This window comes from Mytilus trossulus, chromosome 6 (genome assembly GCF_036588685.1).
Source record: "Mytilus trossulus isolate FHL-02 chromosome 6, PNRI_Mtr1.1.1.hap1, whole genome shotgun sequence".
Lineage (NCBI taxonomy): Eukaryota > Metazoa > Mollusca > Bivalvia > Mytilida > Mytilidae > Mytilus > Mytilus trossulus.
In genome coordinates this window covers 34434700-34461644 of record NC_086378.1, presented here as the reverse complement: position 1 = coordinate 34461644, position 26945 = coordinate 34434700, and the positions used below count along the sequence as shown (strand labels likewise).

General features: G+C 31.9%; 2 protein-coding genes across 2 annotated transcripts; both read right to left on the bottom strand.

Moving 5' to 3' along the window:
- Positions 1-1114: 1114 nt before the first annotated feature.
- LOC134722674 (mucin-like protein) lies at positions 1115-8674 on the bottom strand. The gene is made up of 7 exons (XM_063586293.1): positions 8609-8674; positions 6823-6971; positions 4897-5064; positions 3792-3959; positions 3056-3223; positions 1880-1909; positions 1115-1182 (listed from the first exon to the last, which is right to left on the bottom strand). The coding sequence occupies exons 2-7, from the start codon at positions 6935-6937 to the stop codon at positions 1115-1117; spliced, it is 717 nt and encodes a 238-aa protein (XP_063442363.1). The 5' UTR covers positions 6938-6971; positions 8609-8674.
- Positions 8675-12225: 3551 nt separating this feature from the next.
- On the bottom strand, positions 12226-18778 carry LOC134723387 (leucine-rich repeat and transmembrane domain-containing protein 1-like). The gene is made up of 4 exons (XM_063587003.1): positions 18662-18778; positions 14337-14550; positions 12784-12855; positions 12226-12301 (listed from the first exon to the last, which is right to left on the bottom strand). Exons 2-4 carry the CDS (start codon positions 14546-14548, stop codon positions 12226-12228), a joined length of 360 nt encoding a protein of 119 aa, XP_063443073.1. The 5' UTR covers positions 14549-14550; positions 18662-18778.
- Between the last annotated feature and the right edge of the window lie 8167 nt (positions 18779-26945).

Sequence of the window (26945 nt, the reverse complement as noted above, 5' to 3'; positions counted from 1 at the left end):
TGTTGCTCGTTTGGATGTACGGTATGTTTGCAGCTATGTCCAATGTAGAGAGTGGCAATTCTCAGCACATAAAGAATCATTGGAACAACTATTTGAGTGTCCATATGTAGCCTGATGAAAGTCAAATTTCTTTCAACATCCGACATACCCTTAATTTCCATTTAAGGTTACAAAAAATGTTCCAACCTTCATCCTGGATGACCTCGGTTATCTATAGTATTTTTTGTTAATTTGTTCTCGTTTTTAACACGCATGATGTACTTGCTACTGGCTGTTAAGCAACCAAAAATCAGTCATTAAGCCTTTTTATGAACATGACACATATAATATTAAGGAACTCAGAAACAATTATCGTAAATTAAAATGATAACATATTTTTTTTTGCGTTCAAAATTATTTTTTTTTTATCATATTCCTCATGTTTCATAAAGGTTCAAATTATTTGTTTGATACCTAAGGGAAAAAGAGAATATCAAAATTATCACGTTTGGACTTCTTTTGACCGACAATAAAATTTTGCTAAAGTGGGGCGTCAGATTAGCGTGCTGGATGTCCAAGTTCAATACTGTACGAAACATCGTCCAGTCCCAATGTTGACGTAAATTACGATGCCTCGTGTGAAAAGAATGCTATTCTCTTGTACGCTAAGAACCATTTCAACAACTCTTTCGGGGATTTATGGCCTGTTACAAACTCAAGTCCCTATCAAATATCCCCTAATTGTCCAATAACAGTCCAAATTTTCTTACCCTGATCCCGGACGGCCTTTTTTACTGGACATACCTATTGTTCATTTGTTTATTTGATCTCATCCTTACATACATGAAATGTTTATCACTGGATGTTAAGCAACCGATAATCAATCAATCAAATTAATTAAAAGCACAGATTAGATATATATGAGTGCTTTGTTTACAACCATTTGAAGCGAAATTAATAAAATGGACTTTCATTGGTTGCCCGAAAACATTTTTAATCCCGTCTTAATGTGCCTGTTACAAATCAGGAGATTGCAATTACGTAGTTGTACTTTGTAGCTGTATAACATGTTCTGTATTTCGTTTATTGTATTTTTTACATAAATGAGGTATTTTACGTTTGTCATTTTTGGTCCTTATATAGCTTGCTGTGTATTATGGCATTTGCTTATTGTTGGTTCTATTGATATTGCTTCCTTTTCTGCTGTAGAATAGAAAAAAAACATAAACAATAAATTGATACCCAATTTTAATAAAACAGAAACTGAATAAAATTTACATAATAACAACAACATAAATGTCAACACAAACGTATCTATAATCCCACAATGCCAAATGATATATGAACGTAATTATATATCCCAAAAAAATACATTGCTATACAGCCTGATTTAACCATGATTGTCTTTGCATACATGTAGACGTTTTCAATATCTCGTGTATATTAACTACGCATATCATACAAACTATGCCATCAAAACTTAATGACAATGTTCCTATTTTCACAAAATGTAAGTATGAAGAGGTGTTGAATAACGCACAAGAAATTATTTTAACAATCTTAGATCAGAAGCAACAAAATTAAATATGATTCCGGTATCCCTCTTTTTAGAATTAAAACAACTAATTTATTATTGCAGTGTCCCAAAAGATCCATGTTCAACATATACTGCTAAGTTTTCTTTAATGCAATTGTCTCCTTCGATTTCTTCTCCACTTTCCTTGTATTGCTTGCTTCCATTCTATGAAAGAAAAAACAATTACATATAATTTATGTAGATTTAGATACATATAGAAAAAATAAAGATCATAACAGATGCAGGTAAAAAAAGATTCAAATAAAGTAAGCGTGAATATATGACACCAAATAAGATCATGAAATTTTATTTAATGGTAATTACCTGATTTTTTGTCTGATTCTTTGCATGATTCTGTAAATACAATAAATTGAATCAAAGTAAAATTGAGAATAGAAATGGGCAAAGTGCAGACAGCATCCGAAGGCCACTAATGGGTCTTCGGTGCATCGAGAAACTCCCGAACTCGGAGACGTGCTTAATCTGGTCCATATAGAAGAATGGGGCTGAATGATGAAATTCTGTCTTTAGATTAATATGTATCAAACGTATATATATTTTTTCTTTTCACAAATATTACTTTGCGCATTGATCTCGTTTAAACACAAAAGGTTTGATATTGCAGTTATATGCTAGATGTATTTTGGAAATTTGCACTTAACAAAAAAGGCAATATACAAACACATGGACATCTTTCATTTGATTATTACTACCAAGTTTGAAATTTCTTTCAAAATTGTTTTCATGCAGCAGGAAGGAAACAAATTCATGGTTTGTTTTTGGAGTCTACATCCGAAGGTTAAGTTAATAAGGGAAAGTGGCAAAAGTCCTAACTAAACCCATCGAATACAATAGCTTAATCCTGATATATTTCTAATGAGTGCTCAATTTTAAGGGGTACAATCAAAATCACGTGATGGATATACACAAACCGGAAGTAACAGTCGAGCAGACCGCTTGAAAGGTAAGTAGTCGTATTTACTTGTTTATATCAATAAATTTAATAAATAAGTCAGTGCACCGAATGTCGGATACTATCTAGTTTTGAAATACACAATTATCCTTGCTGGAAAGCGTGCAGTTAATGCTTACACTTCGACACAGTTCCAAAATTTCACAAGATAACTGTGGCGAAGTGTTTGCAATAACTGCACGTTTTCAAGCAAAACCAATTGTGTATTTTAAAACTACATACTATCCGACATTCGGTGTGCCAACTTATTAATAAAAATTTAATTGATATAAACAAGAAAATGCAACTACTAACCTTTCAAGCGGCGAGGTCGACTGTAACTTCCGGTGTGTGTATATCCATCACGTGATTTTGATTGTACCCCTTGAATTAAATGTTAAACACATTTTATTGTATGGTCTCCCGAGTGTACATTAAGTTAATAAGTAATTGTGGTAAAATACCTTATAAAACCTATGTAATAGTGTAGCAATATTATGACACATATATATCAATTTCATCCATTTACACTTCTACAATAAAAGTACCTAGGCATTCTCCTAAGTTACAGGTCATTGTTTCCATACTAGGTCCAACACAGTCTTTTCCATTGACAGAAGGCTTTGGGCTGTCACAGATTCTTTGTCTATTACCAATACCATCCCCGCATGAGACAGAGCATGGTGATGTCGACCAGGAGCTCCATTGACCGTCAACTTAAATAAAAAATACTAAGTTTAATTATATACATCAACAATTATTTTAGTACACTTAACATTTAACATGAACAAATGCTAATGTGAGCGTGGCATGATACCCTACGAAGACATATTCGTGTTACAGTGTATTAAAACAAAAACAGTGATGGCGATTCGTTTGAGTCTATTTCCTCGATATTTTGGTCCCTATTCTGTCTTTAGTTTCATACGTATCTGGTATATAAATATTTTGTTTTCTTTTTACAAATATTACTCAGGCAAAACTTTACGCATTGCTCCCGTTTATACATAAAGGGTTTGATATTGCAGTTGTATAATAGATGTATTAATTGAATATTATAGCTACATTCTAACATATTTCAAATGAGTGTTCAATTATCTGTTAATTTCATTGTATGGTCTTCCAAGTGTACATCTGGCAGTTAAGTTAATAAGTAATTGTGATAAAAGCCCTTATAAAACCTATGTAATAGTGTAGCAATATTATGACCTATATCAAATAAGTGTTCAATATATATATCTGGAATATCAATTTTAAAATTTACGCTTTCTAAAATTAAAGTACCTGAACATTCTCCTAAGTTACAGATCATTGTTTCCATACTAGGTCCAACACAATCCTTTCCATTGACAGAAGGCTTTGGGCTGTCACAGTTTCTTTGTCTATTACCAATACCATCCCCGCATGACACAGAACATAGTGTAGTCGACCAGGAGCTCCATTGCCCGTCAACTTTAATAAATAATACTAAGTTTATTATATACATTAACTATTATGCACATTACTTTTAATCTTTGACACACATATCTCCTCTTACTGTAAAAGGAGAATTGATGGCCGAGTTATCTAAGCAACACATCTTCTATATCACGAGGTCGTGAGTTCTAACCCTGCATGAGACAGGTGCGTTCGACTCCAAATTGATATGAGATGTTTCAAGTTTTCTTGCCGAATGTCAACCGTTCTCTCTAAGGTTTTAGTACACCTAACATGAAATAATGGTAGTGCGAGCGTGGCATGATGCCCTATGAAACATATTGGTGTTACAGTGTATTAAAACAAAAACAGTGATGGCGATTCCTTCGAGAATATTTCCTCGATATTTTAGACCTATTCTGTCTTTAGATTAATACGTATCCGATGTATATATTTTTTTTTCTTTTTACAAATATTACTAAGGCAATACTTTACGCATTACTCTCGTTTATACATAAAGGGTTTGATATTGCAGTTATATGCTAGATGTATTATGGAAATAAACTCATCATAGATACCAGGATTGAAATTTTATATTTCCGCCAGACGCGCGTTTCGTCTACAAAAGACTCATCAGTGACGCTCGAATAAAAAAATATTAAAAAGGCCAATAAGTTTATAAGTGATTTTGGCAAAAGCCCTTATTAAACCCATGGAATATTATAGCTAAATTCTGACATATTTCAAATGAGTGTTCAATTAACTGTTAAATAAATTTTATTTCATGGTCTCTCGAGTGCTCATCCGACAGTTAAGTTATTGCGGTAAAAGACCTTATAACACATATATAATAGTGTAGCTAAATTCTGACCTATATCAAATTAGATTTCAATGTCTATTAGTTGACCATTTTTTAGTTATGTATATCTGGAATATCAATTTCAATCATATACTCTTTCTAAAATAAAAGTACCTGGACATTCTCCTAAGTTACAGATCATTGTTTCCATACTAGGTCCAACACAATCTTTTCCATTGACAGAGGGCTTTGGGCTGTCACAGATTCTTTGTCTATTACCAATACCCTCGCCGCATGAGACAGAGCATGGTGAAGACGACCAGGAGCCCCATTGCCCGTCAACTTTCAAAAATAATAAGTTTAATTATATACATCAACTTTTATGCACAATCTAAACATTAAACATCAATACTAAAAAAAGTTATTTCACCTCGAGGTCAGTTAAGATTTTAAAAACTGTTGCGGTTCGAATGATGCTTTGAAAGGTTTTGGGCACTCATTCCTGCATTACAAGAACATGAATTTCTCAATTTGGTATTTGTAGCAAGTTGACTGATGAGAAATGATTTTCCAAAGCTTTATCGTAGCACGGAAATGTGTTTCTCTTAAATATATATTTATATATATGTTCATTGTTATTACTAGCTGGTTACAGCTGGAATAAATCAAAATCATACTACAAATCACCAAAAGCCGATAAAACAAAAAAAATCGATCCTTATCGTGTGAATGACATGAAAATGTGATGTTCGATGGAATAATTTCTGAAATAGTTTTGTGTTACTTTTATATGTTTGTCATCACTAAATGACAGAATTCAACACTAACCAATCCTACTGTTCAAATGAAAAAAAATATCCGTCTTTTTTTACTACATTATAATCTTACTTTATGTAACAATTCTAACAAAAATAGTTCAATTTGATTAAATTTCCTTGTTTTATTTTTATATAAAAAAGGCTTTTATTGCAGTATGTTTATCAACTTTAAAAATACCCTTCGTGCCTTTAACTGAAAATTAGATAAATGAAGTAATAAATCAACAGAATTCATATATTATTATATTGGTGACTGATATACCATTGACAGCTATGAGTGGCTCTAATAATTTGACTATATATACACCTATATTGCGTCTACGTGATAAAATTATTGTTCGTAGTACTGATCAGGGTATTATAAGTATCAAAATTTAAAAAGACATCTAAAAAACATCTAGCATTTTAATCCTAGCATGTATGATCGAATATAAGGAGCATGGGTATGCGTAAATAAATGAGCAAGCAACCACACAACATCAATAAATTACAAATCGTTGGATGAAGCAAATAGCCATAAATGAGTATTCATTTTTCGTACATCCTATTATTATTGTTATCATTTTGATTTCGATACTGATATACATCTTTCGGCTATCATGCCTTGTTTTGTAACAACTACTATGAATAAGCTACATAAGCTACAGATCAAATAGTTATCAGTGGTACCAGGCTTATAATTTAATACGCGTTTTGTCTACATAACCGTCATATTTTGTAGTAAATGTCTAATATAATATCGATGTTGCCTTAACTTCCTCGCCCACAATTAACGAGTTTATAAGATAATGTAATAAGGATGTTCGCTTGTCATGTTTTGGATTTTTTGTCAGATTTTCTGAATCCTCTGAATGCCGTTAAAAAAAATTGTTCATTGAGCCCCATTTTTCTTTTTATAAATCTTATAGAACTCCCATAAATCATTTTAAAATGGAAGTAGTTAATTTGGCGTGTTACAACTTTTAAAATGCCTGTAATAACTGGGTTCATTGTTCAAGAAGACAGTCTGAATCAAACATTATATCCAACATAAAACTTACTTACCATGTTCATAATAAAAGACAATAGTGAACTACTGTAAACAAACTTTTTTTCGCGAATAATTTATTTCGCGTTTAACCCTTTCTAGTCCACTTCGCGGCTATTCAATTTCGCGATTTTTTAATTTACTTGATGTAATTTAATAAGGAAAAATCCAAGCTTTACATATTCGTGACAATTTATATTCGCGATATTGTGAAAATAAATCGCTCGCGAAAATAAGTTGCTTTACAGTATCTACCTGAACATCTTGTTAAATTAAAGCTGTTGATATTAGTAGTTGTGTTGAAATCATGGCATATTCCAATAACGTTTGCCCTGGTTTGATTTCGTGCCCATTCAATAAAATCTATCATGGTACAACATATCAGCGGATTATTCCTTAATACCCTAAAATGAATGAGTTATAAATAAAACCATCTTTTTCTCTCGTTTCCGTTTACATTAATTTGTGGTGTGTGGTTGCAGCCAGCAATGCCAACAATTTAAAAAAGATCTCGTCAAAATAGGAAGATGTAAAAGGATTGCTTTCAAACAGTTAATATGTAGAGTGTTAACGTATCAAAAACACAAAAGTTCCGTCAATATTATTGTTTGTGATACCTTCGGAAAGATTACGACCACAAGCAATGCTGTAACTTTGCGTCCGTCGTCGTTCGTCGTCTGTCGTCGTAAAATAGTTCAAATATCTTCTCCTCTGAAACTAATGGGCCTAATATCTTCAAACTGTAACTAAATGTTTCTTAGGGTATCTAGTTTATAAATTGTATCCGAAGTTTTGATCCATTGACAAACATGGCTGCCATGGCTTAAAATTGAACATAGAGGTCAAACGCAGTTTATGGATTATATCTCAAAAACTAAAGCTTTTACAGCAAATATAACATTGATCATATATGTTCCATTGTTAAAGAACTAAAGACCTGAAATTTGTAGACGAATCGAAATCCAATTGTTGGGTTGCTGCCACTTAATTATTAGTTTTAAGAAATTTTGCAGTTTTTTTGTTATTATCTTGAATATTATTAAAGATAGAAATTATAAACTGTAAATAGCAATAATGTTCAGCAAAGTAGGATCTACAAAAAAGATTATATGACCAAATTGTCAATTGACTCATTAAGGAGTTATTGCTTTTTAAAGACAATTTTACATAATTTTGTCGTAAACTATTTAAAAAATCTTCCCCTCTGAAACTACTGGGCCAAATACCTTCAAATTTTAACTCAATGTTTCTTAGGGTATCTAGTTTATACATTGTATCCGAAGTTTTGATACATCGACAAACATGGCCGACATGGCTAAAAATAGAACATAGGGGTTAAATGTATTTTTTGGCTTACATCTCAGAAGGTAAAGCATTGAGAGCAAATCTGACAATGGGTAAAAATGTTTAAAAGGTTATCAAAAATTATCAGCCCTGAAATTTTCAGACAAACCGTACAATCCATTGTTGGGTTGCTGCCACTAAATTGGTTGTTTTAAGGAAAATTTGCAGTTTTAGGTTATTATCATGAATATTATTGAAGACAAAGATAAACTGTACACAGCAAAAATGTTCAGCAAAGAAAGTTCTAGATTAAAAGCTTTATATGACCAAAATTGTCAATTGACCCCTTAAGAAGTTATTGCCCTTAAAGGACATTTTACACAAGTTGTTTATGTTTGTTAACATTAAAAATCTTCTCAATTGAATCTAGTATAATTTTTGTATTTTATTTCCTTGTACATTAAGAAATATAGACACTATGGCTAAAATGGAAAATATGGTAAACATTCATTTATTTGCTTTTGAAGAAAATATGACATACAATGAACATTTAAATTGCATATCTAAGCCACTCATTAATATATATTGAAAAATGAATATATCATTGATGAAATATTTAAGCAAAATCTTGTTTGTAAACTATCCAATGACACAAGTATACAAACGACTCGGGTACTATACTTGAAAAGAAGTTAGCTCCTTAAACTCTCAAAAGCATTTTCAAACAAGCGATACATGTTTAATATGGAATACTTACACAACTATCAAAGAAGGTAGATTTACGAACGCTCCGGATTCTATACTGGAAATGTTATTCCCAGATAAATATCTGAAAGTATTGAAAATCAGATAATTTGTATTGTATAAGTGTTAATTTAATTTCTATTGCTGATTTTTTGTACCTTGTATATCGATTTATATAGAACTAGAATATCAATAACTGATGTTACTTCTAAGTTAAACATTAACCTTTTGATAAACACCGATGGTAATCTACAGCACAAACAATGAGATAGTAACAACAGAGTTCTCACAGTGTCCAGATTATGCTGTAACAGGCGTTATCAATATTACTGAGAGACGTTCAGCTGATATGAACATATTTCATTTCAAACTTTTTTAAAGTTGAAACAAATGTCAATAACAGCAACCTTATAACAAAGGTTTACCGTTAAAAACGATTTAAGGCTTAAAAAAACAAAAAATATCAGTATACGCATTATATCTGATATAGATAGGTTTGTACCACCTTCAATTGAGGCATTAACATTTTTAAATTAAACAAAAAATTAATTGATATTTTTTTTTCTATTTTTTTCATCTTACTGCATCAAAATCGAAGTGCTATTCTATATTGCATTTAAGAAATCCTATAATCAATTATTTAACGAAAGTCACCTTAAATCCCAAGGACGAAAATAAGAATTCTAAAGCTTACATTAAGCATTCAGTCTTTATAATTAAATGTGTTGAAATCAAGCCCTTTTATTTGCAAGCATTCTGGGCGTTGTCATGGAGAGGACGTGTAGTTACATACGTTGCATTGAGTACGGAAATAAAATATAGCTTTTGGATGCTTTGTCCAATCACAGTTACAGGTACTGTCATCTATAAAAATCGCAAAATCTTTTTTACTTTCATGTTTTCAATTATAAGTTGGACTATTTGTTGGCTATTTGTTAAAATAGAGGGACGATAGATACCAGAGGGACAGTCAAACTCATAAATCAAAAATAAACTGACAACGCCATGGCTAAAAATGAAAAAGACAAACAGACAAACAATAGTACACATGACGCAACCTAGAAAACTAAAGAATAAGCAACACGACCCCACCAAAAACAGGTGCTCCGGAAGGGTAAGCAGATCCTTCTCCACATGTAGCACCCGTCGTGTTGCTCATGCTATCACAAATCCGGTAAATAGTCCAATTCGGTAGGTTACATTCATGAAAGGGAAGTCGATTGTAGTTACGATGTAAGGAACATATTCAATATCATCTGTGAAACGGTTATTCCGTAACGGTCAACCAACTCGTTATGGCGTCCGTAAAATTTACGAAGGGATGATTTTTACTTCACCATTTGGAACTCCTGGTTTAATGGCTTCCTTGTGAGCAGCAACCCTCTATCAAGAAAATCATGATATGACATACAAGCACGGGAATATCGTATCAATTGGGAGATATATACCCCGTATGCAAGTGCCACTGGAATGTTGCTACTTAAAAATGGAAAAATCACAATTTTAAAGCTGAAATCGCCTCTTTTGTCGTAAAGTTATGTCTTCAACCGACCCTCATTGTCAATTTTTAGATGAAAGTCAAGGTATGAGGCCGACTTAACTGTATCTGTAGTATCCTTTATCTCTAGTTCGATGGGATAGAAGCGTTAAACAAAGTCACCAAATTTTGAATTATTAATAGTTATCAAAGGTACCAGGATTATAGTTTAGTACGCCAGACGCGCGTATCGTCTACATAAGACTCATCAGTGACGCTCATATCAAAATATTTATAAAGCCAAACAAGTACAAAGTTAAAGAGCTTGAGAGAACATCATCTAGCGGAAAGTAAAGTTAAAGGATATTGCTAACTTCTTATCTTTCTTCCTAAGAAGATCCTTTATGAAGTCAGCCTCATAATAATAAAGAAACAAGTCGGCAAAAAGAGGGGCACAATTGGCTCCCATTGGAATGCCGACAGTCTGATGAAAAACACGTCCTCCGAACGTGATAAATACGTTGTTATTCAAAATTCAAGCATCTTGATAATTTCAGTTTCAGAGAATTTTTTGTTTGAATCAGAGTGATCCTTTACAAAGTAGGATTTATCTCTCCCTGAGACAATATACTTGTATCTACGTTGGCCATTCTTTTTTATGAAACAAAGCAATACCAACTCTTTCAATTTGTCTTTTAGTTTGGAATGTGGAATACTTGTGTAAAGTGTAGAAAAGTCAAATGTTTTAATACTATTGCAAGATGAAAAAGACTTAGATTGTATGAACTCTTAAAGATCTTTGGAATTTTTTAGTATCTGACTGAGATTGTTCCGCACAAAATAAATATGTATAATATGTATTATTTTCAAAATATAACTTGTCTTATATTACGAAATCGTGAATCGTCCCTTCATAATTCCCTGAATTTATGTCTAAGAATGGTGTCTTGCTTTATTGTTTTGCAACTCATTTCGAAATTATTTCAGATTTAGCAAGCAGTCGAAAACACGCATAAACAGACACAAATACCAGACAAAAATGTAGTGCTAATCTTAGGCTGTGTTTACATTGAGCGAAGCGCAGCGTGTTGTTAATGTTCTCTACACGTATACTGTTGAAAACAGGACTAAATTTAAATGAACCATTTGATTTTCAGTGAGAGGGGTTTTAAACTCCATGTTGGAACAAAAACCCCGCACTTCTTTTTAAAAAAATCACGCATTTTTTTTCACTTCTCTCCTGAAAGAAATATATGTTTTTGTTATGAAAAAGTATGAGTTTAAACAATTTATGCTCCTCCTTTAAATCCATTCAATTGCTATATTATTGCAAATAGAATTGAGCAAGTGACTCTTACACTAATACGTGACGTCATTGTCTAATATTGGTGAATATCAGATTGTGCCTATGATATAGATAAATGATATGCAGTAAGATCAAAGAAAACATGTACAAATTGCCGATAGAATAACATAGTCAAAATAGCTTATAAAACAGACAAATCTGAGTGTTATTATACTAGTCAATAAAAGAGATTTTAAAAAACTCTATTTTTTACCAAATCTTAAAAAAAAACTAAAAAAACAATGTTTCAACCCATTAGTTACAACATGAACACAACTTGATTAGCATATTGAATATTTTAAAACAAATTTGAAATTTCAGTTAGTACTTAAAAAATTGTGTGTCGATTTTTTATCCAACAATAATTTGCACCCTATGTTCGTTTGCACGGAATTTAGTAACTTTCCGACAGGTGTTGGTTTTCATTATCATATGTGCATATATTGCAAATGAAAGTTTTTAAAATACTGTATCTCATTTTGATTAATGTTTAATACATTTTGATAAATTGTATTCCAAAGTCGTGTATCGTTTCTTTTGTTGACTAGTATATTATTATAATAATTTCAACACTACAAAATGTCCATCTTGTATTGGAATACTTATATTTTTTCAAACGAAACAAGACTTTTGAATGCCCCGTTCCTACACTGGAAACATTTGGTGCAGCTTGGAACATGTCTTGATATTTGAATTGGCGAGTTTATAACGCCTTCAAGGCATATGTAACCAGTCGAAAAAAAACATTTTGTTTTACTTATATAACTAATTTAACACTTAATAGGGTGTGTACGTTGTACTGGAATACTTACACATTTTCTAATGAAGGTAGATCTGCAAACGCTCCGGATTCTATACTAGAAATGTCGTTGTTACTTAAATTTCTGCAATATATTCAAAATCATTTGATCTATGACATCTCGTTAAGTTCAACCAGTTTTTAATGGTAACCGTAACGCGTGAATATTGATATTTTCCGTCGTTCTTATTCATAACTTGCAGGACATTTGTATGGAGCACAAAGGTATGCATATTATGTAAGAATGCCTCGAGCAATTAACAGGATTTAGGTAAACGAAAAAATGGATGTTTTATATTGTTGTGCATCTGTTAACGGATTAAAAAAAAAATCTTTTATTAAATTTAATTACCACTGAATTGATGATAAAACAAAATCTTAAAAAAAAGAAAATATATTTTACCAATAATACAACAAATAATATTACATATATTTTGTTTAAAATATATTTTACAAAAATGTTTTATTTTGACCAAAACCCAACAAGACAATCAAATTATCGAGGAATTCACTCTGTTATATTTATATCTTGAATTTGTCTAAATCAAAATTTCTATGTGTACTTACATATCTACAAGAAATGTCAATCCAGAAAATGAAGTTGTGTCTATTGAAGTTATACCATTTCCTGAAAATACTCTATAGAAAAAAAACACATATTGAATCTTAGTGTGATAATATAGAACGGAGATATATTTGGATCAAATTGATAATTCTTGATTCATAAACTTACATTGCTATGATATATATCATGAAGCTGGGGCTATATCAACCATTACAATATGGTAAATATATGTGATATTTTTAATCTAAAGTTTTAGGTGGAAACTGTATTTGTACATTGTAACAAAAAGAACCCCGGTTGAGGAATACAATAGATCCACCAAACAATCTACTTTAGATTAACATACTGCCTAACACGAATAAAACGGTGATCGGGTAAGTTAAAGAGCACGACTGGTAAATAATCAAAGTATTTTGAATTGACTAAAACAATATTTAGATGTTTCCAATACAAAGTTTGTCAATCTGTATTTTTATTTCATTATAGTTGATACAGGTTGGCATTAGGCCTTCAAACTACTAACATAGTGTTAGGTGCATTTCAGCAAAAACGGCTAAAACTCTCATTCTGAGATTTCGGCATTTATATTTAAAGTTAGGCAGCAGTTTTACCGCTAAATAGCTATACAAATGTCTTTTGCTATGAGTTAAGTGAAGGTGAAATATGTTTTTGTAGATATTTGTGGTTCTTATACATTCAGAAAACAAACTATGCATTAAATAACCAAATTATGTTAATTTTGACAAGTTTTTGACGTCGAACTGACATCACTAGTTTGACCGTTTTAAACTTAATTGTCTACATCATGTTAATCTGTTAAATTATATATTTATTGATATTACGATATCTTAAAGGCTTGAATAAGTTTACTTGTGTTGCACTTTGGGGGAACTAACTCATGGTTTTTACCCTAACTCTTCATTTGATCATTTATCATTTAAATTTTAATGTAGAAAAATGTAACATACACCAAAGCCATAAATTCAATAAAAAAGACGGTTATCACACTTATCGTTCCATTTCTATTACCATTAATACTTCAATAGGCTTATATTTTTTTCGACGTGTGTATTGTATGTCCTTAACTCAAACATGTTGAAAACACCCATGCATGTCTGAGTTAGTTAATCTGCGTTGTTGTTATGTTTTATAAATGTGTGCCACTATGTATTGCATCATGTTAAAAAAAGGTTGCAGCCGGATTTGGACACATTCAAAACATCAAACAATAAATACATTTATAAAAAAAGTATTTGCAACATGCTTGCCACTCATTTTCGACTGAAATGTCTCTTAACTGATGTGTGTACAAAATATTTTGAGCTAGGGGTTTTACTTTAAGTCCGTGAGTATGGAAAACACCTAATATTACGTACAATGATTATGAACATCAAACAAGTGAACAATAAATCCTACAATTATAAAAAAAAGTCTTTGCAACATGCTTGCCACGAATTTGAGACTAAAATATCTATTAACTGTTTATAATTATTTGTCTTATGCTAAGGATTTTACTTGAAGTCCATGAGTATGGATAATATATAATATAACTTACATTAACTTAGTATCTGTTGGGATATTTGTTGGTATTTGTGTTAATCCGGGCTGGTTAGTACACTGGATTTTATTAAACTGGGGGAAGCACAGACAAGTCACTGGTTGCTGATCAGTACACCAGGAAGCATAACTTTCATGTAAAGTGCTTACGGTCAGAATGATTATCACTAGATATAGCATGTTTGAAGTTTTTCTCTGTAATCTTTCCATTTCTGTAAATCAGTATTTTTAGATAATCTTACTTATGAAATATAAATACGATGGCAATGTGTAATATAACATTAAATGACAATATTATATTACAGGACTACAATACAAATAAATAGGAGAAAATATAGGACTGAGAAACACACGAATAAAAGCTCACAAAATGTATCGGGTTTAAAATTTAATACGCCAGACGTGCGTTTCATCCACACAAGACTAAACAGTGACGCTCAGATGAAAAAAGTTCGAAAGCCAAAACAAATTAAAAGTTGAACAGCACGGATGAACAAAAGTTCCAAAAAGTTGTGACCAATACGGCTAAGGTTTTCTGTCTGGGTTAAGAACATCCTTATAATTTAGAATAATTCATACATAAAACAACTTAAACCAAATCATCCGATTAAGCCAAGGTCATCAACACACTTGGTGACGTCAAATTTGAATTTCTAAAAAGATTTCCCAATAATAAGATAAAATTAGGATAGAATTCAAGATTAGATTTGTAAGGCTGATAAAATATTTATTAATAACTATGAAAATTACAATACTTATTAATGTCAAAAAGATATGGCTGTGTTTTTTTTCTGAATCAAACTGTAAAGCAAATGTATCGAATATGTTTTGTTGATCCAAACTAAATCACATAAATGAACTGGATAATTAATTATCTTTACCATAACACACAAATACAACAGAACAAAAATAAGATTTACAAATACAAATATTAAGACATTTGACAAACTCCGATGAGAATATCAAATATAACATCAAAATAAATACATGCATTTGGGATGGAAAAGTACCGTGACACGTTTTATAGCAATGCGAATACACACTCAGCAAAACAGTCACAATCGGGAATAAGTTACGTTCGGTAATTAAAATAACAGACGACGTAATGACAAACCACAACCTAAGACGTGGTAAAAATATCCTTAGCTAGTTTGGATAACTATACATCGTATAGAGCAACTAATTCGTGATGGTGTCCGTAAAATTTACGGAGTGTAATTTTTAATCTGTCCTTCTCATAACTTTGTTGAAGCATTTTATACGCTAGGAGCACACTCCTACATATGAAGTCCGTCTGTGTCAATATTGAGGAAAAGATCAAGGAATGAAACAGTCCCTCTAGTATCAGTAGTATCCTTAATTTCAAGTTCACTGGGATATATAAGATGTAAGTATTGACTGAAATATGGGTTATTCAAAAATAGGACATCATCAATATATCGGAACGTAAAATTAAAGAATTTCGCAAGGTGCTTTTTCTTTCTTTTTCTTTTTAAATGGTTCTGAATGAATTCTGCTGCGTACGAGTACAAAACAAATTGGCCAGTTGGGGTGAACAATTAGTACCCATTGGAATACCGACTGTCTGTTGAAATATGAACCCTCCAAACTAAACAAATATATTGTCGATCAAAGAGTCCAGCATTTTGATAATATCATTGTTAACACAACTTGAATTGCGACACCATGGATCGGTATTCCTTCGAATTCCGTACCAATACCAATATCAATGATGTAACGCAATATTATCGTCATGCATACGAATAAAAAACTAAACAAAAACAACAGGTAAAAAACTGCAGGACTCCGAAGCGCATTTTTGCATTTACCTTCATCGGGAACGATCAAAAGCGGAATATTTGAATGCCAATGATTTATAAGAACTGCAATGATGAATTGAAATTTAAGGATGATTTTTCAAAATTGTACGTTCAATAGTTTAATCTGCCGACATGATTGCAAATAATAAAAAGTGGTAAATATAAATAACAAAATCTAAAAATAAGAATTGTGTATGATTTATATTTTTTTAACTTAATTTCTGCATACCATAATCAGAGTTACAAATAATATTGTGTTTGCAGTTAACCATATACGACATAAGGGTTAATTAAAATGGTAATGGGCACAGGTATCTCAAAATACTCAGATAAAAGTTATTCTTAAAACGAGTTACGATCATCTTTCAAAGTTACGACCATCTTGTGTCGGTAACGATACTATACTTAACGTTACGACAATCACAATTTAAAATTACGACCATCATGCTAGAATTTTGGAATGACTATTTTACGAAAATTCGAATGATTTTATGTATCCAATTTTATTTCAATGTCAACACACTCAAGATTAGTGATTATGAGACAAGCAGATTGGTTCAAATTTAACCAATAAAATTGGAATAGAAAAAAATATATCTAGAGAGTTGTCTCCCATTTTTGTCTAACCGTAACTTTACGTTACGACCATCCGGTTATCACCTGTGTTATAATTATTAATTTCTTTGTCATTTAAACTCGTGTCACAATATCTATTATACCATATCTTCTTTTTTATATTCATACTTGCATTTTTAGCAAGAAAAGTTGAATCGATCATATTATATCCTTAATTCAAAACTAACATTAATTGCTAAATCACGATGACCTTTCATCACTGTCCAATTAGTTTCGAGATAAGTATTATCGATTTCTATATGTTTTATTGTCATTACTGACAAACATCAAATTGACATCTTAAATCAGACGTTAAAAATATATGTGTTACTATAAATACGAAAAAGTTTTTTTTTGTTTGATAGTTGTTATGTTGCTATATACAGAATTCTCAATTAAAAATTTATTCAACTCTTGTATATCAGAAAAAAATGTTCATTTATTTCACATTTATGTACAACTTTAACAAACATGACTTTATGAAAAGATTATTATTTCAATCAAAGAGTAGAAACTTACACTGGAAGCACCTAATTAAATGATACAAACGATTACAAATGTAAAATGAAAACAAAACTTATTAAGTATCATGTGTCCGAAGCGCTTCTCCTGGTTAACGATGTTAAAGCCGGAATGTTTGAATAAAGATTTATTAACAGAAATAGTCGAAGAGCTATTCATGATGTGCTCGGCATGTCGACTTTCAATAAAAACATATACACATGATATCATTAATACAATTAAAAGTAGTGATGAATGTACAAATGACTGAAACATGATAATTTTGCAATGCTGTTCCAATGACAATGGAAAGATTATTCAAATATCTCCTCCTCTATCGCTTTGTAAACAATGCCACGACCCAGTTCAAATAAAATATTATTTATAATGTCATTTGTATTTTAAATGACACTGGACATCTTTTGACATTGATGTTTGAGTTGTTCGATATGATGGTCAATATATTTTTGAAGCATCAACACATTTCTACACATTTCAAATCGTGAAAATGCTTAATTCAAGAGCATGTATTTGCTTAATCAGATCAAAATGACTCAATCGAATACGAAAGAATAACAACTTAATTCCATGAACATGATTCCGATTTTTACGATAAACAATATCGTGATGCAAACAATGTTTATCACACAAAAAAACGGTGTTAATACACATAATACTCAATAATTTCGCGATATAAACATAATTGTCTAAATGAAGAAACCTGATTATCAATTTAAGAAAAATCAAATAAAAATAAATCAGGAGATGTCTACTGAGTGTAAATTAGACAACTTCCCATCCAATGTGTAAACCGTAAACAATTACAGTTCAAAGTACGGCCTTCAACACGAAGCAATGGCTCACACTGAACAGCAAGCAATGAAGGTAAAAAAGACTAGTGTGAAACAACTTAAATAGGAAAACCAACGGTCTTAAAATGTTCTTCAACTTCATACTTTATTTTGCCTTTTTAACTTTTTTGGATTCGAGCGTCACTGATGAGTCTTTTTTTAGACGAAACGTGCGTCTGGCGTACCTTCACAATTTAGTCCTAGTATATATGATGAGTTTATTTATCTTTATAAAAAAGAGAAACTAAAAAAAGTTATGAACCGCACAAACAAACAAACGAGAACCACTTAACCACAGATTCCTGACTTAAGAACGGTGCATAATAGTGCATCGAGTTTCTAAGCCAAAACAGAAATGTAACATTATAACATAAAATGACATCTTAAAATATCAATTTAAATGTCTTAAAAGAAAAACAAGCAAACACACACTAAAAGAATAAGTTCGACCCATGACATGAGAACGCTTACATTAAGAAATTCGCAAACTATTGTGCTGTTAAAATTAATAAATTGCCATTAATGTCTGTACTTACCTGTAAACTTTTCCTGATGAGTCAGATGATGCAAAGATAAACAACCCTCCAAGCTATGTTAAAAAAAGAATTTACCGCTCATATATATACCACGTAGATTACTTTTGTTATTTCGGCACTGTTACAGCAAAATCATGATTGAATGCGTATACGGAAGAAGGAAACGAACCAGGAATAACATCAAGTAAAACATAAAAACAACACAAAAATAGAAAAAATTATGCGACACATTGCAAATATGAAAGTTTTTTTGCTAACATTTTATTTACCAGGAAGAGTATGACGTACATTTGATTAAAAAAAAAACACGAAAATATCAATAGATACGTAACACATTGCAAATCACCACACTGTAATGGAAAGATACTTTTTAACTTTTTATTATAAAATTGAATAAATCTTTAAAATACAGCGACGCTAAAAGAAGATCTTATTTTTAACATTTTACATCTGCCGTGATGAATTTGGTATACCTTTCCTTAAAACACTAATAACGCAACTGCTTACGTTACAGATGAAAAACCGATATCATCATAAGTTTCCCTTTTACAGAAATAAAAACGAAATAAGAAACGAAGATTGAAAAACAACAGTGATGTGTTGATGTTGGGGATTTCTGATGCGATATTGTGACTTTGTGAACGCAATGATGATTGTCGATGCTGTCCACTAAATAACGAATCGATTTTAATTCATAAAAATCCTAGTCAAATCATTATGAACGACTTCGGTAGCCAAACGGTCTAGATATTCAAACTACTATATCATTAACCTATAAACACTGAGGGTGTGAGTTTGAACTTTGCAGGTGGCTTGTGAGCACAGCTTCAATCTTCATGGACTAGGATTGTCTGTTTTCCTACCAAAAGTCGATGTTTCTATTTGAATACTCCGGCTTCCTCTGTAAATAAAAACTGACGGCACGAAAAGATAGTGGTGAAATTGGGGTTAAAACACTAATAAATAAAAAAAAAATAAACCATTATATATCATTTCATTCAAAATTATGCACCAACTCTTCTCACAATATTTTACAGAAGATGAGTTTTTAGAAGTTCCAAAACATCGACATAAAAATGCAATGAATCTACAAAATGCAGTATGAGAAGATTATCAAAATACGTTGTGTTATATAAAACTACATACATATACATCGTGAATGGCTTTGGACTTTGTTCTAGAACTATTAGCATAAAAGATGAACAGCAATTAGAAGAAATACAATAAGATATTTGTTTTGGTAATTGAAATGCGTTTATTTGGTTATTTGGTTTTTATAACGGATTCATCGAGAGAATAGGCGGGAATAAACATGGATAAGGGTTGGAATTTTGTCATTTATAGGCAACCTACAAATCTCTAACGATAATTTGCAGTTTGGGTTTAAAAGATGCTGGAAATATATACCTATATCATGGCCGCGAATGTACTAGTATAAACCCGATGTAGCAAAACGAACACTCTTTTATGAAAGCATTTACTGTCAGACGGAAGAAAACCAGGTCATCTTACCTCTGTACCCATGCTTAATTGTCATTTGCAACAAGAAGGGTACCTGAACTCAAACAGGATCTTCTTATCTTTCAAAAGCACCTGTGAATATTTTGTGTAAACTGCTGTTTTGTTCATGGGATTGTTGTTTTGATTTTCGATATGTTTTGTCTCTTTGGTATCATCTTTCTCTTTTGTGTCTCATTCTTATGTATTTTACTTCTTTTTTTATTATATATTTTTTTTCAAATGATTGAATTATTAAAAGACCCCAAAATTCTACTGTTTATTATCATTAAAATCTTCGCTATTAAATCAACTCCGCATTAAAGTATGAATTTCTCCATTGGTTAAAATATCAATGATCACCTCCAGTTGCAGTGGGGTTCGTGTTGCTCAGCGTTCCGTTTTCTTTTTGTATATATGTACTGTTGTTTGACCGTTGGTCATTTTCTGTTTTTAGCCATGGCATTGTCAGTTTATTTTCGCCTGATGAGTTTGAATGTCCCTTTTAGTATCTTTCGCCACTCTTTTAAGAAAAATAAATTCGTTTTACATTTCTGTATCGATGGTTTCTGATGGGTAGATGTTTTATTTGCAACTCAAGATTATCAGACAAAAGTAGCAGAACTACGGCACGGTGGACAACTGTGTAATATAACTTAAGTTATATCAAAGTCATTATACATGTATTTTAAAACTTATTCTTTATGTACATGTTCCCTGAAATTTGTGATATTCGTTTTGTTTATATCAGAGCCTTTTGTAGTTGGCTCACTGTTGAAGGTTACTAATTGTTGCTTACATCAACGTAAGTCATATCGTGTTGATAGTTGTCACATTGGCAATCATATCAAAATTGCCTCTATTTATGTTAAAAGATTCTGTATAGTCTTAATGTTCTGACCTTTTTTTTCACTTATTTCTGCATGTTTCTAATCTTCAGATTGAACCATCAGAAAAGGTTCTTATATTCAGGCAAACATATATGAAGATTAATTCCTGGAAAGCGCCACCTGAAGGCTGCAACGCCGAGAAGAACTTGTTGATTCAATTTCCATGTTTACACTGCTTTAAGGAGGCAGTAACCTTACTTCTGAATATAGATCATTCAACAAGTATCTACAGCAAATTAACATTGATAAATGAACAAGCCTAAAATAGTCTGGTTTGGAACTAATATTAAGAAGAAAAAAATGATATCTAGAAGACAGCTTCGAAAACGAAGCCAGGATTGTTTGTGTAGATTACTATGTTAACGATCATAGTCCTTGTCATATTTACAATCTATAAGACGCTCTGAAATGACATTATTTGTGTTAATAGATCTGAATTTAATTCATTCGATAGTTATAAAAGTTGAACGTTTGATTACTACCCAAGATTATCCAACCAAAATTATGAAAAGTAAGGAAAGCAAATATTACTCATGTTAGCTTCAGTTATTATTTCAATCTGGTAGTTAAGGAAAGGCCGTATATACACAGTTCTCCTTACGAGTATTTTAGTTTTGTGTGGTTTTTTAAGGCAACTATCCAATTGAAGTTTCCAAAAAGACGTAGCAGATACATAAACGTTATCTCGAACATTGACAATTGACAAGCTGCGTGGTTTGAACAAAGAATTTGTTCTCACAGAGATGATCTAAGCTTCTTAAAGTTGAAGCTGCCTTCTACTTGCATCTCAGAAATGAGGAACGTGATTGCACCCGGTTAGTTGTTTGGGCATGGAGGACCCAAAATTCCAAAAAGTTGTATATTGACATTGCACAAGGTCAATTTTCTTTCCGACTGTTAATGATATATTTACCCTAAAACAATAGGATTTTGGATACGTACTGATTGATGTTTAAGTCTTAGATGTATTTTTTTTATTTGTTGTTATTGGCTTTTAACTTGTTGTCAGTAATTGTGAGTCCTCACAAGTATGTACTTAGGGTATTTATAGCTGACTATGCTGTTTAACTCAATGTTGAAATCCGTATGTTGATCTATAGTAGTTAGTTACTGTGTGATTTGGTTCCTTGTAGGGAGTTCTCTTACTGGCCATCATAGATGGTCCCGGAATAACAAATGTAAAACAATTTACACAAAAATCTAGCGGGCTTATTTGGGAACACAATAAAAACAAATATGATAAACTTATTTTTATAGTTCATTCTTATGTTGTACTATTACACTACTATTCCATGTTAGAGGGAGGGTTAGGTTTGTTATACATTTGACATTTCGGGGCCTTTTAAGGTTGACTAAGCGGTATGGGCTTTGCTCATTGATAAAGGCCGAATGGTGACCTATTACTGACAGCAAGTTAAAAGCCGATAACAACTAATAAAACAATGCATCTAAGACTAAAACATCAATCAGTACGTATCCAACATCCAATTGATTTAGGGTTAATTCATCATTAACAGTTGAGAAGAAACTTGACGTTTTGCAATGCCAATATACAGGTACCTACAGGTTGTAGATCAATGAATGTGAACATGTATAAGTTACATTTATATTTTTATAAATTTCCTGTTTACAAAACTTTTAATTTTTCGAAAGACTAAAGATTTTCTTATCAAAGGAACCTTATTTGGCACAATTTTTGGAATTTTGGGTCCTCAATATTCTTCAACTTTGTACTTGTTTAGCTTTATGACTATTTTGATCTCAGCGTTACTGATGAGTCTTATGTAGATGAAACGCGCGTTTTGCGTATTAAATTATAACCTGTGTACCTTTGATAACTTTTCACACCACTTGATCGATGTCACTGATAGTGGACGTTTCGTCCCCGAGAGTATTACCATCTCAGTAGTCAGCAATTCGGTGTTGGCATAAATAGCAATTATATGGTCATTTTTTTTTATAATTATACATGTTACATTTTCAGAAGTAAGAACTTGAGTACTGCAAATTAATCTTATATAAATTGCGCGAATCGTTACCTTTAACCCATACCTTTATTTTTGAACTGTCCGTATTATTAGAATAAAATATGTACGTGTGTTTCCCTACTAAATATTTCACGGCCGACACTCGGCTAACCGAGAGATTGGTCGGTTAATCTATATGGAGTATTCGGCTATATGGGCGAGTGGTATGTTAATCGGGTTGGTTATACGTCTGTTAAGAGCAAAACGCACAATTTTATGTTAAACTCTATTAAATATACAGATTTTTGGTATATTATAAGAACCAAATCCAAAAACAGAAAAGTGTGTGACAAAATGATATCTATCATAGAAAATTTTCCACCTGCAAAAACATTTCATAGTCTGCAGAGTTTTCAGTAAAACTAAAAGGCGTCGCGCAAGTATGTAGTATTTATGCTTATACGCATACCAATTTCTTTACTAAAACGCGAAACAAACAATTTTAGATATCATTTAAAGGACACAAAATAGAACTTTGGTTCGAAAAAATTAAATGACATTAGTAATTATTTCATAATTGTTATATAACGTGAATAAAACCACGTTTTAGTGATTTTTATGGGAATAAAGTCTTTTAATGGGTTGGAAAATTTAGCCGCGACAATAGTTTTGCTACCTTTATATCTTCCCATTAAAAAAGGTAATAATGAGATGTTCTTGAGGAAACAAAATATGACAATACGGTGCAACCGTATCCTTCTGGTAAGAGCATTTATATTTTCACTTTCTTTGCATTTTATTGAAGGGTATGTCATGTCTTAGAAAGGGATAAATACTACTTTGTAAAGAATTACTCTGATTCAAACAAAAAATTCTCTGAAAATGACATTATCAAGATGCTTAATATCTTAATTGACAACATATTTGTTACGTTCGGAGGACGTGTTTTTCAACAGACTTTCGGAATTTCAATGGGAACGAATTGTGCCCCTCTTCTTGCCGACTTGTTTCTTTATTATTATGCCTTCATAAAGGAACTTCTTAGGAAGAAAGATAAGAAGTTAGCAATATTTTTTAACTCCACTTTTCGCTATATAGATGATGTTCTTTCACTAAATAATCCTAAATTTGGTGACTATTCGAACGCATCTATCCCATTGAACTAGAGATAAGGGATACAACAGATACAGTCGGCCACATATCTTGACTTGCATCTAGAGATTGACAATGAGGGTCGATTGAAAACAAAACTTTACGACAAAAGAGATGATTTTAGCTTTCCAATTGTAAACTTTCCATTTCTAAGTAGCAACATTCTAGCAGCACCTGCATACGGTGTATATGTCTCCCAATTGATAAGATCGATATTCCCGTGCTTGCATTTCCTATCATGGTTTTCTTGATAGAGGGTTGTTGTTTACAAGGAAGCTATTAAATCAAGAGTTCCAAATGATAAAGTTGAAATCATCTCTTTGTAAATTTTACGGACGCCATCACGAGTTGGTTGGCCGTTATGGAATAACCGTTTCACAAATTATATCGGAAATGTTCCTTACGTCGATGGTACAATCCCCTTCCCTTTCATAAATGTTACCTACCAAATTCGACTATTTACTGGATTTGTTATCTCGTAACCAACACGACGGGTGTAACATGTGGAGCAGGATCTGCCTACCCTTCCGGAGCACCTGAGATCATCCTTAGTTTTTGGTTGGGTTCGTGTTGTTTATTCTTTAGTTTTTTTATGTTGTGTCATGTGTTTTATTGTTTGTCTATTTGTCCTTTTCATTTTCAGCCATGGCGTCGTCAGTTTATTTTAAATTTATGAGTTTGACTGTCCTTCTGGTATCTTTTCAGTATAGCGTGATATGAATTGGCCGCTGGATTGGCATTAAATTATTATTAATGTTTTCAATCAGCCTTAAATTCTGTGTCTGTTCAAAGTAGGACGTTCTCGGATCCGACTGAAAGTGCCTTTCTAATACAACACAGGGTACATATATTAAACGTGTTGTCGTTTTATTTGCACAAGATAGTTGTCACTGTGCGTTAAGCCCTAATTCGTCAGCATCATCCAATCGATTCTTTTTCTCTATTACTTAATAATATGTTGTTTACAAATCATTCTAAAGAAGTAAATTGAAAGGGAAAAGAAGAGAATGGAGCTACATTTGGTTATCTTAAGTTCAATTCATTTTATTCCGTTTAGTTCCTTTCTATATAAGTGCAGAGGAGAACTGCAATTGTCCGCATGTAACTTAACATTTTTGACCAATAGGAAAACATCGCAATCCGTTGCTTTTTTAACACTCAGGGGTGTTTCATGTTTGTATTTTTAAACGATTATTATTTTTTCTCTTTTTTTTTAGCAATGCATCCCGTGCACTCTCTACTATCCTTATATATTATTCTATATTCTGCGTCTCCATCCAGATTCTCGTGAATACCAGGAGGGAGCGAATTGGCGGATTTTGGGTGTGTGTGTTTATTTCTATATTCTTCAAATCGTTATGTCACTTTTCTCTACATTTTATTGATCTTACTCATTATTCTTTCTCTATTCTTTATATTTTAGCATCCCGATATATGTTACTTACTGATGTCTTGTTACATTACGACGTTTGACTGTCCCTCTGGTATCTTTCGTACTTCTTTTATCTCTGATTTATATACTGGTTACCAATGTAGATGACACATTAGAGTCATTCATGACAATTTAACAGAATTCACATGATATATGCGAACATGCATGGATGAAATCAATATTACTTTAGTATTTCACTTTTTGAAACCATTTTTATCAATTTTAACTTCCATTGTCTAAATTATTCATTGTTCATGTGTTGTTTCTTATATTTTATGTTTCATTGCTCATGTGTTGTTTCTGTATATTTTATGTTTCATTGCTCATGTGTTGTTTCCGTATATTTTAGCCGCTCGTCTTGAGCCTACCCATTTGATCCGATAACACCCCATATAGCAATAAAATTATTCTCTTATTGCCATTCATAACTCTTAAGAGACCAATTAGCAGACCGGGTTTTATACATCCGAACCATTAACAGACAAGGTTTCAAATAAAGATTGATTTATGTCACCAAAATGCAGATTTTCGTGTAGATTTTTCACACAATGATATCAATATAGTTAACACACATAATGCATTTCTTTTTGGATGTTTAAAATATTACATGCAAATAATCGTTAATTATCCATTTTTAGATGGTGACGTTCCCTTGTCACCATCTCACGGTGTTTATATATCTCAACTTGTACGATTCGCTCGTGTATGTAACAATGTTTTAGATTTTAACGAGAGAAATTTATGTATTACTGAAAAATTATTACACCAGGGTTTTCGATATCACAAACTAGTCAAAACATTTACTAAATTTTATCATCGGTATAAGGACATCATTCGTAAATATAGCTCCACATGCAGACTTCTTATACGTTCAGGTATTTCACATCCAATTTTTTATGGAAATATTCTTTATAAAGCACAAAGGTGTCAGTATTCACCTCAGAAACTTACAAAACCTTTGAATAGACTTATTAAGAAGGGATATAGCTACGATACTGTTGTCAGGTCATTAAAGATTGCATATTTTGGCGTTAATATTGATTCACTTATAGGGTCTTTGCGTCGGAACTAAACACATTTATTCAAAAACCAGTTGTTGGCATGACACGGGTTATGTTCTTCTCATATATGTTATGATGGTATGATACTAAACCCCTAACGGGAAGGATTGTGCCTGATGTTCATATGATGAAATCATAATCTTTCTGTCAGTTTTATTGAAGTCTGGAGCTGGCATGCCAGTTAACTGCTAGTAGTCTGTTGTTATTTATGTATTATTGTCATTTTGTTTATTTTCTTTGGTTACATCTTCTGACATCAGACTCGGACTTCTCTTGAACTGAATT